The sequence below is a fragment of the Chrysochloris asiatica genome, unplaced genomic scaffold (genome assembly GCF_000296735.1).
Source record: "Chrysochloris asiatica unplaced genomic scaffold, ChrAsi1.0 scaffold00349, whole genome shotgun sequence".
In the NCBI taxonomy this organism is placed as follows: Eukaryota; Metazoa; Chordata; class Mammalia; order Afrosoricida; family Chrysochloridae; genus Chrysochloris; species Chrysochloris asiatica.
In genome coordinates, this window is record NW_006408867.1 from 2,038,430 (window position 1) to 2,054,284 (window position 15,855).

General features: G+C 42.4%; 1 protein-coding gene across 1 annotated transcript in view; it reads right to left on the reverse strand.

The window, feature by feature from the left end:
- Window positions 1–1,246: 1,246 nt before the first annotated feature.
- Window positions 1,247–15,855, reverse strand: part of GPA33 (glycoprotein A33 (transmembrane)) — a 59,945-nt gene continuing 45,336 nt past the window's right edge. Inside the window, exons 4-7 of the mRNA XM_006876001.1 lie at window positions 15,507–15,662; window positions 2,496–2,615; window positions 1,746–1,878; window positions 1,247–1,379 (exon numbers count right to left, since the gene is read on the reverse strand). Coding sequence (XP_006876063.1) covers window positions 1,247–1,379; window positions 1,746–1,878; window positions 2,496–2,615; window positions 15,507–15,662 — 542 coding nt within the window. The remainder of the gene's footprint in view (window positions 1,380–1,745; window positions 1,879–2,495; window positions 2,616–15,506; window positions 15,663–15,855) is intronic.

A 15,855-nucleotide genomic window follows, 5' to 3' on the forward strand; every position in this document is an offset into this window, starting at 1 on the left:
AAATGTGTTTGGGTGGGAAACATCTACATGTCTACAATTCTCTCAGGGAGATCAGAAGAGGGGAAGGCTGAACTCGTCAAAGCACTTTCTGAAACTGAGCTTGATTCAGCTCCCACAGGAGTGTCTGGGTGGTACAGAGGGTTAATGGACTCAGTTGCTAACCGAAAGGTTGAAGGTTTGAGTCTACTCAGAGGCACCTCAAAAGAAAGGCCTGGTTATCTACTTCTAAAACATTCGCCATTGAAAACCCTATGGAGCACAGTTCTACTCTGGCACACGTGGGGCTGTCATGAGTGGGAGTCAACGCAACAGCGAGTGGTGGTCATCTAAGCTCACACTTGGACTGGAGGCTGGCTGCCAGAGTGCCTGGGAGAACAAGGAGGTGGACAGGAGCTTACACTAACCCGAGAGAGAGACAGAACTCAGGTAGCTGTTTCCATCAGGCTCATGACTGGCAGGGGGACTGAGACAAGATTATTACTTCATGTGTAGGAGAGCAGGAAAGGGTTATAGAAAAATCACTGTAATTTGAGCTGGGCGTTGAGTGACAGGTAGAATCTTGATAGGCAGAGATGGAAATGTGTGGCATTCCAAGCAGACTAGAGAACGCAAAGGCCCCATGAGGGTGCTGTGAGAGCTTGAGGGGGCCTGCTGGAAGGGGCTTGAACATACAGGGCAGTTGTGGAGATGAGGCTGGAAATGGAGTTTGAGGCCTGTCCAGTGTGGGTCCTGAAGTGAGAAACCTCACCTAAATTGGCTAGATAAAAACAGTCCTTCACTTAAACCTTCATTCTTTTATTTATTCACCAAAAATGTAATGAGTACAAACTATCAGTCAGGTGCTCCCTACTTGAGCACACAGGTGAAGAGGGCAAGGCCCTGCCCTCCTCATGCTGGCATAGCTTCTGTGGGGGGTTCTGGGGCAGGGGCACTCCATTCTCAGTGACAGCTTCACGCAGCTCCTTTCAGCTGCAGGGGGAAGGTGGAGGCTCCTGTCCGGTCCAGTGGGAAGGCCAGACCCTGGACTAGGACCTGGTAGTAGGAGGGTCACTTCACAGGGAGGGGCAATTGGAAGGGTCAGTCATGAATATGAAGCCCACTAGCCAAGCCCTCCAGCAGTGAACACAGGGAAGAAAGATCCCCCTCACTCTGGGATAAAGAAATAGGAAAATAGGTCTCGGAGAGGAAAGAGGAGGCCAGAGAGGTAGGAAGGGGGTTCCTGACCCCAGCCAGTAGCAGTCCCCAATTACTGGCCAGAGTGGTGAGAGAACTCATGCCCGGAGCGCCTCTGGTCTTCCTGTCTGTAGTTGTCCTCTTCATCCCGTCCTCTGGAAAACTCTCTTATCTGATCTTGTGGCTCCCTGTAGATCTTCCGATCCCTGTGGGGCAGTGAATGTAGAGTGGAAGGGTTTGCCTCCCTCGGAACCCCATGCTAGGTGGGTTGAGTGGGGAAGAGGAACTACCTTTCCCGTCACCAACTGCAAAGGGACACAGGTGGACAAGAAATGTCACGAACATGTTCCACTCATGCACTAGGAGCTGAGAGCAGTAAAGGATCAGGCTGGCTCCATGACAGTCTCCACTCTGACATCAGAGACAGGAAAAGCATGGGCCTTGGAGTCAAGTCCTTTGGAAGACATTGCCTTTTTCTCAGCTGTGAAATGAGGGTGCTACGAGTCATACCTGTCCCTTAGGGTCCTGTGAGTGGAGAGGCTATGGGACAGGCTGCCTGCCCAGACACTTACGGCCTTGCACCTTCCTTGTCCTCGGGCTTGCCTTTGTCCCGGCAGCAGCAGCAGTAGGCGATGATGCCAATGATGATGAGGACAGCAGTGATGCCCACAGCAATGCCAACATACAGGGCCACATTCATGGAGGCTGCAAGGGGACAGAACAGTTACACTACCCAAGCTCCCAACCCTCATCTACTGACAGGGTCCCGATGCTAGAGGAGACCAAGACTTTGGATGAGACACCACAGCAGCCAGTGTGTGTCTCTGGGAGGCCGCCCCTCACAGCCTCAGGCCAGCCTCAGGTTTCCTCCCAGACCCTAGAGCAGCAGCCGCGGGCTCCTAGCAGACAGATACAAGGCATGTTCTTACAGCACTGTGACCAGACAGGGCTGGGGACTGCTTTTCAGGATGGAGTTCCTGCTGCAGTTTTTCCTGGAGTCAGCTGTGGTGTGTCCTCCCCAAAAGAATGGGTGCTGGAGCCCATGGCAGCTGGCTCTGGAGTCTTCCTCCAGACTCACTGTGTGGCCCTAACAGCAGGCAGGACTGGAGTAGGTTGTGAAAGTCAATTCTAGGCTCTCCTTACAAAGAACCAATGGAACTGGGCTGACCTCAAGGTGAGGGTAGGCTGAGTCACCACAGCTACCCTGCAAATGGGTAGTTCTAAGGAGATTCCCCAATTCATCTCAGTGGGGTGCAGCTGGCTCTTCTGGTTGATGTTCCTTCCCTCTTTATTCCCTCCCACCCTCACAAAGCTGCTCTTACGTGGTCGGACAGACACGGTGATGTTGCAGGATTCCACCCCCACCTCGTTGCTAGAGGAGCAGATGTAGTAACCCGACATGTCTGTGGTGATATTCTTCAGAGGGAAGGTCTGTCCTGTGACTGGAAAAGAAGACAGATAGTGAGGAGATAGGCATTGTGCATGTGCCTAGACTGACATCCACTGCAGGGCACTGTAGAGGTTGTGCCTCAGAGTCCCAGAGGCCTTCCACTTACCAGCTGTATGAGTTTGGACATGTTCATTAACCTCGCTGAGCCCCAGTCAACTTATTTGTTAAAACCTCAAAACTACTGCCATTGAGTCAACTCTGAGTCATATTAACCATATACGACAGGGTATTAATGTCCCATAGGGTTTCCAAAGCTGTCATCTTTATGGAAGCAGGCTGCCACATATTTCTCCCACAGATGGCTACTGGGTTGGGACGCTGTTAGCAAAACCACATGTGCCACCAGAGCTCCATCTCATTTGTAAAACGGGTAATAGTACCTACGGTGGTGTTGTTATATGTCGTTGGGTCGATTCCGAGGAACCACTGTGAGCTTCAACTGCCAAGCTCGCAGTTCAACCGACCTTGCGGTCTAGTGCTTATCCTACAGTGCCCCACCAGGACTCAAATACCTACCATAGGATGCTTTAGAATATTAAATGAAATACTATTTATAAAGTTCTTAACAAAGTGCTTGGAACTTAAGATCTTAGGTATGAATGACCCTTTTCTTATTAAAGTCAGTTGGGGGCATTTTTGTAAAAAAAAAAAAAAAATTTTTTTAAATTGTATTTACAGCTGTAACCATTAGTAGCATCTGTTCACAGCACTTTCTTACACACATACACATATACACTTGTTCCATGGACACTAAAGTACAATGGAGTACAACTAGGCAGGAGTCTCACTGCCAAAAACCAAACCCACTGCTGTTGAATTGATTCTGATGCATAGTGACCCTACATAGGGTTTCTGAGACTGTAAATCTTCATGGGAGCAGGTAGCCTCATCTTTCTCCTATGGAGCAGCTGGTAGGTTTGAACCACTGATCTTAGCCAATACCTAACCAACAGCAAGCTGGGAATTAGGAGAACTGAATTTCTGGGCAGAACTGAATTTCTGCACTACCATGGACCCTCCCTGAACCTTAGTCTCATCTGGAGAAAAAGGCTGGGCAAGGCACACAAACCTGAAGTATTTCAAATTCAGTCAATTATTCCAGGTTCAAAACCTGGCTCTGCTACTTATTAATTTTATGGCTTTGGGAAAGTCATCTAGCTTTTTTGAACATCAATTTCTTCATTTATAAATGTAAGTAATAATAGTACCTGCCACTACTCATCTGTCAGTTTGTTGTACTGTCGTGGCTTTTGTGTTGCTGTGATGCTGGAAGCTATGCCACTAGTATTTTATGTACCAACAGGGTCATCCATGGTAGATGAGTTTCAACAGACTTCCAGACTAAGACAGACTAGGAAGAAGGAGTGGCAGAATACTTTTGACTGTTTACCCATTAGAAACCTTATGAATAGCAGCAGAACACTGTGAGATATAGTGCCAGAAGGTGAAAACATTACGAATAGTGCCAGCATATTGTTAGGTACAGTGCTGGAAGATGAGCCCTTCAAGTTGGAAGGCACTCAAAATGTGACTGGGGAAAAGCTGCCTCATCAAAGTAGAATTGATCACAATGGACAGGAACTTTCAGGACTTTCATTTACTGATGGGGCACAACTCAAAATGTGGAGAAACAGCTGTAAACATCAATTAATAATGGGAACATGGAATGTATGCAGTATGAATCTAGGAAATTTGGAAGCTGTCAAAAATGAAATGGAATATATAAAAATCCATACTCTAGGCTGAAATGGACTGGTATTGGCTGGTATTAATGAGCTGAAATGGACTGGTATTGGCCATTTTGAATCAATAATCAAATGGTTTACTATGCCAGGAAGGACAAATTCAGTAGGAATGGTGTAGCATTCATCATCAAAAAGAACATTTCAAGATCTATCTTGATCAAACAGACTGTTTTAAAATTGATTGATTACAGGGTAATCTCAAAAAAATTTTAATATATCTTCATATCAAATCAACAAAAGGAAAATCCATGAAGATTTTGTAGACATTAAATTTATGAAGAAATTGACAAGAAAAATCATACACAAAAATGAACTCAGCACAGGAAAGTATGTGGAACAAAGAAACCAGCAGTACCACAAAACAATGCACAGAAAAATTACTGCAATCAATTCATACCCATTGATAATTTTACTGAACGCCAATGGGTTACATGTACTTACAGTCAAGAGACAAAGTAGCAGAATGAATAAGAAATCAGGATCCTTCAATATGCTGTCTATAAGAGGCACAGCTTACACACAGAGACATAGCTTTAAAGAATGGAAAAATATATCAAGCTAATGGCATTCAAAAAAGCAGGAGTAGCAATAGTAATCTCTGATAAAATAAACTTTAAGGCAAAAACCAGCATAAGAGACAAAGGAGGACATTATCTCATGACTAAAGGATCAATTGAAAAAGAAGGCATAACCATAATAAATATCCATGCTCCCCCAAAAAGCCTAAAAATACATAAATCATCCTTTAATAGAATTGAAGAAATAGATAACTCTACAGTAATAGTTGTTGTTGTTGTTATGTGCCGTGGAGTTGGTTCTGACTCATAGCGACCCTGTACAGGGTTTCTAAGGCTGTAAATATGCGAGCAGAAAGCCTCATCTTTCTCCCGCAGAACAGCTGGTAGTTTTGAACTGGTGACCTTAAGGTTCGCATCCTGATTCATAACCACTACACTACACTTTAACATACCACTTTCGAAAAAGGACAGACCAACCCAAAAGAAACTAAACAACCCGATCAATCAACTTGACCTCATAGATTTATATAGAGCACTCAACCCAACAACAGCACAATGCACATTATTTTCCAGTGCACATGGAACAGTCTCCAGAATAGACCATATATTAGGCCACAAAGCAAGTGTCAATAAATTTAAAAACATCAAAATACTACAAACCATCTTCTCAGATCACAATGATATGAAATTTGAAATCAACAATAGGAAGATCAAGGGAACAAAGTTTATGTTGAAGTACAACACTGTCTGTGATAGGATAATATCCATATGCTTATAAGGAAGACCACTTAATACTACCATTATTCAAATGTATGCACCAACCACTAAAACCAGTGATAATGAAATAGAAGATTCTACCAACTTCTTCAGTCTGAAATTGATCAGACATGCAATCAGAATGTATTGATAGTTACTGGTGATTGGACTGCTAAGATTGGAAACAAAAAGAAAGGATCAGTTGAAAAATACGGTCTTGGTAATAGAATTGATGCTATAGCTAGCATGATATAATTTTGCAATACCAATGACTTGCTCATTGCAAGTATCTTTTTAAAATAGCATGAAAGATGACTACCTCACAAGATGGAGTTCAAGAAATCAAATTGACTATATCTATTAAAAGAGATGGACTTCTGGTGTGGCACTGTGAATGAGCAGTGGACTGCAAACCACAAGGTCAGCAGTTCAATCTCACCAGCTGCTCCTTGGAATCTCTATATAGGGTCACTATGAGTTGGAACCAACTTGACAGCACTTAACAACAACAACAACAACAACAACAATAATTAAAAGAGACAGACAGTGGGAAAGCTCCCTGTCATCAGCCAAAACAAGGCCAGGTGCAGACTGTAGAACAGACCATCAATTGCTCATAACGCAAATTCAGACTTAAGCTGAAGAAAATTAAAACAAGTTCACTAGAACCAAGCAAGGTATGACCTTGAACATATCCCACCTGAATTTAGAGATCATCTCAAGAACAGACTTGATGTATTAGACACTAATGACCGAAGAACAGAAGAGCTGTGGGACAACATCAAGAATATCACACAGGAAGAGAACAAAAGGTCATTTAAAAGGGTAGGAAAGAAAGAACAGACCAAAATGCATGTCAGAAGAGACTCTGAAACTTGCTGTCCAGTGCAAAGATATTAAAGCAAATGGAAGAAATGATGAAGTAAAAGAGCTAAACATTAAATTTCAAAGGACAGCTTGAGAAGACAAAATCTTATCGATTTTGTGTGAAGACCTGAAGTTAGAAAACCAAGAAGGAAGAACACACTCAGCATTTCTCAAGATGAAAGAAGTGAGGAAAAAATTCAAGTCTCAACTTTCAATATTGGAGGATTCTATTGGTAAAATATTGAATGATGCAGAAATCATGAAAGAAGATGGAAGGTATACACAGAGTCACTGTACCACAAAGAGATGGTCAATGTTCTACCATTTCAAGAGGCAGCATATGATCAAGAACCGATGGTGCTGAAGAAAGGAGTCCAAGCTGCACTGAAGATATTTCTGTAGAACCAGACTCCAAGAATTGACAGAATACAAATTGAAAAATGTCAACAAACTGATATAGTACTGGAGGTGCACACTCATCTTTACCAAGAAATTTGGAAGCCAGCTCCCTGGCAAACTGATTGGAAGAGATCCATATTTGTGCCCATTCCAAAGAGAGGTGACCCAATGGAATGCAGAAATCACGGGACAATATCATTAATATTGCATGCAAGTAATATTTTGAAGAAGGTAATTCAAAAACTGCTGCAGCATCTACAGGGAACTGCCAGAAATTCAAACTGGATCAGAAGAGGACGTAGAACTAAGGATATTATTGCTAACGTCAGATGTATCTTGGCTGAAAGCAGAGAATACCAGAAAGTTTACTTGTTCTTTACTGATTATGCAATGGTTTATTGATTGTGTGGATCATGACAAGCTATGAATAACATTGCGAAGAAAGGGTATTCCAGAACATCTGAATGTGGTCATGAGCAACCTGTACATAGACCAAAAGGCAGTTGTTCAAACAGAAGACGGGGGATACTGAATGGTTTAGAATCAGGAAAGGTGTACACTAGGATTGTATTCTTTCACCATACTTATTCAATCTGTATGTTGAACAAATGATCCAAGAAGCTGGGTTATAAGAAGAAAAGAATGGTATTAGGATTGGAAGAAGACTCATTAACAACTTATGATATAAAGATGATACCTTGCTTGCTGAAAGTGAAGAGGATTTAAAATATTTACTGATGAAGATTAGAGACCAGAGTCTTCAGTATGGATTGCACCTCAATGTAAAGAAAACAAAAGTCCTCACTGCTGCACTGAGAAATAACATCATGATAAATGGAGAAAAGATTGAAGTTGTCAAATACTTCATTTTGCTTGTATCTATCATCAACACTCATGGAAACAGCAGCCAAGAAATCAAATGCATATTGTACTAGGCAAATCTGTTGTACAAGACCTCTTTAAAGTGTTCAAGAGCAAACATATCAGTTTCAATAGCCTCATACGCATGTGACAGTTGGACAATGAATCAGAAAGACCATAACAGAACTGATGCATTTGAGTTATGGTGCTGGAGAAGAATACCGAAAGTACCATGAACTGCCAGAAGAGCAAACAAATCTGTGTACGTACAGAAACAGTCAAAATGCTTCTTGGAGTCAAGGATGGCGAGAATTTGTCTCTCATACGTTGGACACATTATCAGGAGGTACCAATCTTGCAGAAGGACATTATGTTTGGTAAAGTGGATTGGCACAGCAGCAATGGGCTCAAGCGTAACAATGATTGTGAGGACGGCACAGGATTGGGCATTGCTTGGTTCTGTTGAATATATGCTTGGTATGAGTTGGAATCAACTCAACGGCACCTAACAACAACAATAGAACCTGAGTCACAGGGTAATTATGAGTGTAAAACAAGGCAATAACTATAAATCCAAATCAGAATGATGTGTACTGAATGTTCAGGAAATGCAATTATGCATGGCATGAAAACCCTTTGTAAATTAGAAGGTATTATGATTGCCACTTTTTTGATCTTCAAAAATGAATTCTGCTTTCACTCAATCCACAATAAAATCCTTAAAAAAAAAAAAAATGAATTCTGAGTTTGGACTCATGTGAAGGAAGACTTAGCAGATGAAGAACTCAACCCTGGATTTCTGCAATGTGTGTGTGTGTAGATTTGTGATTCTTTACCACTTGCAAGCCATTTAACTTCCTTGTGTCACGTCTCCTCTGGAAAGTGGGTGTGAAAACAGCTCTTCTCCTGTATTCAGGGGACAGGACCAGATGTCCTCATGAGAGACCTTCCTGATAAATCCATGATATGTGAATTCCTCTGCCTTGAAAGGGAGAGCTTTGTGCTAAGATTTATGTGTGCTGTCCTGGAAGAATCTTTACCATAACTCTGCTGCCTTCTAGTCTCTTTATCTGCAGAGCACACCTTGTATCCTTGCTGACTTGTTATAATCAGATGCTGTGGAGTCCATTTTGACTACATGAAATGGATTGTTAACTGTCCTATGTAGGGTTTCCTAGGCTGTAATCTTTACAATAAGGATTCCTGGTAGTGTAGTGGGTTACCAGCTGGGCTGCTAACTGCAAAGTCAATAGTTTGAATCTACCAGTCACTCTGTGGGAGAAAGATGAGGCTTTCTACTCTGGTCAAGATTTACAACCTTGGAAACCCTATGCAGGGTCTCTAAGAGTCGGAACCGACTTTGTGGCATACCACCACCACCAATTTTTACAAAAGGAGTCCTGGTGTGGTGCCATAGGATAAGCACTCAACTTCCATGTTGGTTTGAACTGCAACGTTGGCAGTTCATACTCACAAACTCCTCCTTGGAAACCCCATATAGGTCTCTATGAGTTTGAACTGACTTGACAGCACTTAACAAAAACAATCTTTACAATCTGTGAAAGAACGAAGAGGCGCTCTGCTCCCGTAAAGATTTCCAGCCTCAGAAACACTATACAGAGTTGTTATGTGTTGGAACTGATTCGATGGCACTTAACAACAACAATCTTTACGAGAGCAGATCTCTAGGCCTTTCTCCCATGGAACAGCTGAGTAGATTCCAACTGCTAACTGTTTGGTTAGCAGTCAAGTGCTTGACCACTGTGACACCCAGGGCTCCTTCCAACCAAAGGAGTCCTTCTAAATTGAAAATAGGGTCTTGCCCCTAACCTATTTAGACATTTCATGATTGTCAGTAAGAGGTCCAAACTTCTTCATATGGTCACACAATTACAACTGTTCCTCTGGCAATCACTCCAGCTTTATTTCTTGCCAACTCCTCCTGGGGTCCAATGGGCAAAACCAGGTGAGCAGCCCCCTCCCCTTTGCAAGACTGTTTCTTAAAAACCTTAGTGTGGATTTTCCTTGTCTGGGTATGTTATTCAGTACAACTTCCTCAAATATTATATCTTCTGATCCATCCAACAACCTTATATGGTAGTTGGAACAAAAATGTCAATTTCCAATTCCATAGAGGTAACTGAAGGCTTAGCAAAGTTAACTGATTTGCCTAGCGTCATAAAATGAAGAAACAGCAAAGTTGGAACAAAATCCAATATTAAGTCTAGAAACTCCCTAGAGCAGTTAATAACTTTCCAAAAAAAAATCTTTTTTATAATGTAAAAGTAATGTATACTCATGATAAAAATCTATATATTACATAAAACTGTTAGTTAAATTCTATTAAATTCAGAAACTGTTCATATGCTGATCCCATGTAAAACTTGATGAGTGAGTGTTTGTTCTCTTGTAGTTTACAGACTATGGGAGAAGAAATACACCAAAAACTGGTGAAACAGGGGTGAATAGAATTCAGGACAGAAGTGGTATTTGAGCTTATAGTGAGGGAATGGAGTCTCACCCAAAGAACCAGGAAAGGACTCTATGAAAAAGAGAGAACAAAATAAAAAGCCTCTATAAGCTCACCACCTAGAAATAATAGCATTTTGATTTGAGGTTATTTTCTTCCAGTCTTTTCACATATATTTTCTTCAAATTCTTCCCTTGAAACCCAAAGTACTTCTCTCTGGATGTCTATTCTCTGTAAAATGCTCCTTTCCCTGCTAGAATCCCATCCTTCAGTGTGTTTTCTAGAACCAGACTTACATATAATATTAATGTGTTACTAAACAGGGAGCCCATGGCCAAAGGAAGTGTAGAAATCACTGAGTTACAGTTAATGAGTTGCTTAATGTCAGAACTCTCAGGGTTTGTTGTTGTTTTTTTTTTTTTTCTTTAATTTTTACACATTTAAATTTTGTTTACTCTCAATGTCATTTGTTCACTCAGTAAATATATATTAAGTGTCTGCTCTGGGCAGTTGCTGGGGAAAACATTCTGGGTTGAGGACATACTTTATGGAATCCCTGGGCTGATTTCCTTAACAATCCACACCAATTCTTTCTGTCTGTCTGTCTGTCTATCTATCTATCTATCTATCTATCTATCTATCTATCTATCTATCTATCTATCTATCTATCCTTCAGGCATACTTATTGGTCAATTGAATACCTGGTCCTTTGTATCTGGCTGTTTGAGAGGCCCTAGCACTTAGCTCCCAACTCTTTATCATTTATTCTAACACTTCATGCATGGATGCTTAAATTCTATGCATTCAAAACAGGCAGTCAATTAAAAAGTTAAACAGCCCGTTACATCTCAGTTCACAGTCAAGACTGATGGAGAGTTCACTAAATGAATTATGAAGTACATCTCTTTCTTTATTACTTAGGACCGACTCTTATTATAACTTGATTGATGAATTTGAAGCTTGATATTAATATAAACATGTCCATCAGGGCTTAACAAATAATGAGAATCTTTAAGGGAGGGTATTAATCTCATTCTCTAAACTAATTAGACCACAAGATTATTATTATTATTATTATTATTTTAAGGTATCTTGAAGGAGCTCACTTTTGGAAATGTTTCCTTAGCTTTTTGACCCTGGGCACACTTAGGGGACCTGTAGCTCTTATCAGAGTCCACTACTTTATAAAGTGAATTCCATCTTTGTATTAGATTTATTGAGTTCCTGGGTGGTGCAAAGGGTTATTGTGCTCAGCTGCTAGTGCCCTCCTCTCCCCACAAAAAAAGGGGTCAGAGGTTGCATTTCACCCAGAAGCAATCTACTTCTGATCATGCTATGGAGCACAGGTCTACTCGGACACACCTGGGGTTGCCATGCATCAGATCAACTTGATGGCAATTGGTTTTGTTAAGTTTCCATAGCACATTGCAGACAAATTCAAGTTAGAAGCTACCTCAGGACCTTGTCAGACATCAAAGTCCAGCTATAGACCACGCTCAGTGTTTGGGAGTATATACTACCCTTCCCCAGCTCCCCAAGCAAACAGTAAATAGTAGAAGATGCTCTGGGAATCATCCCGTGCCTCCAAGCCTGCTTTGATTCTGAGTTGAGGCTTCCAAGCCCCCTTTTCCTCTTGGAAAGTTCCTGAAAACTAGCTACAACTAACGTTACCGCTGCAGTGGCGACATCTTGTGGTCCAGGAAAGGAACACAAAGAATTGTCAGCTTGCCACCTTCCTTCTGCTCCAGCTGGGGGTAAATTTTCCTCCAGAAAAGCTTTGGCCTCCCCAAGACATTGATGTCAAACTGGTAAAATTTACCTTTGCTGCCCCTACCCCAATCTCATGGCTACTCAACAAGCTTGAGTTCCCACTTCTCACCCAAGCCCTCAAGATCCTCCCCAGCTGCTATGTTGTTGTTTGTGTCATCAAGTCGATGCTGACTCATAACAACCCTGTATAGGGTCTCCAAGGAGTAGCTGGTATGTTTGAACCACTGACCTTATGATTAGCAGTCTAGTGCTTATCCTACAGAGTCACACCAGGACTCTGGATGCTATAAACAGGGCCATTTAGAACCTTCAGAATCTCTCCCCTAAAAGGTTCTAGCCCTCAAATTACCTCTCCTTCTTTCTCTTAGACTCAAATTTCTATTCCTTCAGTGTATGAAACCTGGCTGACTGGGGCAGAATTTCCAAACTATCCCATATGTGATTTCCTGTTATCCTCTTCAGAGCTTTCAGGAAAGTGGCATTACACATTTTTATCCTAGAGTTTCAGATGAGCACACTAAGGGCAGAGAAGCTGAGTGACTTAACGACCAGGACTCAGTTCTGTTTAAGGAATTCCAGATTCCCTGTTCTTTTCACTGTTAGCTTGCTTTCACTCACTACTTAGCCAAAGGAATAAATCTCTAATAGTGGAGATTCTGTCTTCAGATGTAGGATGGTGGAGGATATCCTCCTCCCCATATCATCTTACTAGGGACTGAAATGTTTTTAAAAGTCAGAAACATGTAGGGCCTGACATAGAGAAGGGAAACACTCTAGGCAGGGTGGAGACAAGACGTTTTGAGAAACCTACCTACCACCATCCAGATGCAAGATTAAGTTATTACCACATTCTTCTCTGCCACCCCCAGATCCCAATTCTGACTAAGCAAATCTAGACTTGCGGGAACTTTTCCAAAGTAAATAAGCAAATCTCCCTTTAGTCCACTTTATTCCCTTTGGAATCACTGAAGAGCTAAGTCATGGCTTCTAGCAACCAGAAGAGTTTTTCCTGATGGATGCCCGTGTGAGCCCTTAAGCACCCTGTGTTACAACATCATTGGATATGAAATCCTCATTTATCACCTGTAACCTTCAGCTTTGGGTCCCTGGATATACACTTTGCTAGAAAGGAGGTCAGACACAATCAGTGTCCATAGTAGACCTGGTGTGATCATTACTGAGTCACTGGATTATTCACAGGCCAGAGAGTGGGTGGCCACAGAGCCAGAGGAACACTGCCAGGTGGCTTCGACAAAAACTCCAAACACACTCAATAAAAATCTGCCAACCAAAAGTATGTAAACAGGAAACTTGTCGAAATCCATATTTCAGCTTCTATTTATACATTAGAGTGAGTGGATTCTATTATTTTAAAGAAGTTCTTGTTTTTGCCCACTGAAGTAAAAGGTTGTTGTTGTTGTTGTTAAGTGCCATCGAGTCGGGTCCGACCCATAGCGACCCTGTACAGGGTTTCCGAGGGTGTAAATCTTTACGGGAGTAGAAAGCCTCATCTTTCTCCCGCGGAGCGGCTGGTAGTTTCGAACCGCTGACCTTAAGGTTCACAGCCCGATTCATAACCACTACGCTAAGTAAAAGGTAGAGTGACGAAATTCATCGTTGTTTGACTCCAACCCCCAATCAGTGCACACAACTGATTCTGCTGACCCATGACACCAAATGTTTCCCCGCTCACTCACACTCCACCTTACTTGTTTATACTCACTGACTCCACGTTTTATCTCCTGTTTCCTTTAAATCCACACTGAACTGAAAGACATCCAGATGTTAAATCCGATGGATACCTTTCAGGCCTTGTATTTCTAGATCTTTGGGCGCACTGGGCACAGCTGGTTTGGCAGCAGTGGGCTTCAGGAGTCCAGAGATCCCACCAGGGTATTCCCACACCAGTTGGCCCACATTAGGCCATTTATATAAATCTTTAAAAAAAAATTTCTTTCCAGCTTGTTTCCTGACCCAAAGGTCAAATACCAAGGCACTCAGTACAAAACCAGTCTCCTGGCTACCATTGCTGAACCTATCATCCTTTGGCCTGAGAATGTAGGACCCTCACAGCAGGTGTGGTAGTGTCATTGGGTGTGTCCATAAAGAGGTGTTGTGTTTGGGGAGGTAGGGCCATGGAGGAGTCTGACATGGACTGGTCTGGACAGAGAATGAGAATAGAAATCCCCTACTCTTCAGTGGAGACCCTGATAGTATAGTGGGTTAGATGTAAACTGTTAACCTCAGGGGAGATGGCTTGAATCCACCAGCCACTCCACAAAAGAAAGATAAGGCTTTCTGCTTCTGCATTTTCAATAGTCTCATACACTTGTGAAAGTTGGACAATGATAAGGAAGACCTTGGAAGAATAGATGCATTTGAGTTACGGCGCTAGAGAAAAACACTGAAAGTACCATGGACTGCCAGAAGAGCAAACAGGCTCATGTTGGAAGACGAACAGTCACAGAGCTCCTTAAAGGCAAGGATGGCGAGACTTCATCTCTCATAATTTGGGCACATTATCAGGAGGGACCAGTCCCTGCAGGAGGACATCATGCTTGGTAAAGTGGAGGCTCAGTGAAAAAGAAGAAGACCCCCAACACGATGGATTGGCACAGTGGCAGCAGCAGTGGGCTCAAGAATAATACCAGTTGTGAGATTGGCACAGGATTGGGCAGTGTTTCATTCTGTTGTGCATAGTGTCACTATGAGTCGGAACCAATTTGACAGCATCTAACAACAACAGAGATTCACAGCCTCCGAAATTCCTACAACATTAGAAACCCTATACAGGGTTGCTATGGGTTGGAACTGACTCAATGACACATTAAAACAACTCCTGGTGGGGGGTGGACAACAGTTAGATTTGTGGCATTATATATTTTAGGATATGTTGTTGTTATTGTTAAGGGCTGTCAAGTCAGTACCAACTCATAGCGAACCTATGTAGGGTTTCCAAGGAGCGGCTGGTGAGTTTGAACCGCCAGCCACTTTAGGACATAATCATTATCAAAATAAACTTCCCTGTCAGTGCTTTGTACAGAGGGGTTAACAGTACCTGCTTATTCAAAAGAATTGAGTTGTAGGGAATAAAGAAAACAATAATTAACATTTATCAAGCGCTTCGTATTACTGGGTACTGTGCTAAGTGTTACACATGAATCATTTTCACTGCTCACAACTTAAGAAGTTGTTGTGTGCTGTTGAGTTGGTTCTGACTCATAGCAACCCTGTATAGAGTCTCCAAGAAGTGGTTGGTGGGTTTGAACTGCCGACCTTGCAGTTAGCAATTCAGTGTTTATCCTCTACAACTGAGAAAATGGTGCTAAGAAAGATGACCCAAGATATCACAATGGCAATTGGGGGTATAGAGGGCAGGCTTCAGGGGGATCTGATTCGTCAGCCAGCCCCAGGGTCTAGCAACTCTAATCAATCAGATGCTCCTTGAAGTAGGGACTCTGGTCCTAACTGCTGATCCCCACCCCCACCACTATTACCTGGTTGGGCCAGCGGCCGCTCCTGGTTCAGGATGTTGTAGCTCTTCCAGCTGTACTGAGGGGTTGGTGAGCCCTCCTTTGATTGGCAGGTCAGCTCAATGTTGTTTCCAATCACCATCTCTCCCTTGATGCCACACTCTGGCTTGGACGGTGGCACTGGATGGGGAGAAGCCAAAGAAAAGACATGAATCAGGTGGGGTTTGACAATGACTTCTTCTCCAAACACACATACACTCTGTGTTATTTCTTTCCAGTCAGAGGAATTCATAGCTTAATGATTCAGTGTAAAGTTGAAAAATCAGTCCACCCCAAAAATATCTCCCCAGTGGCCTTTCACCATCACAGAGTA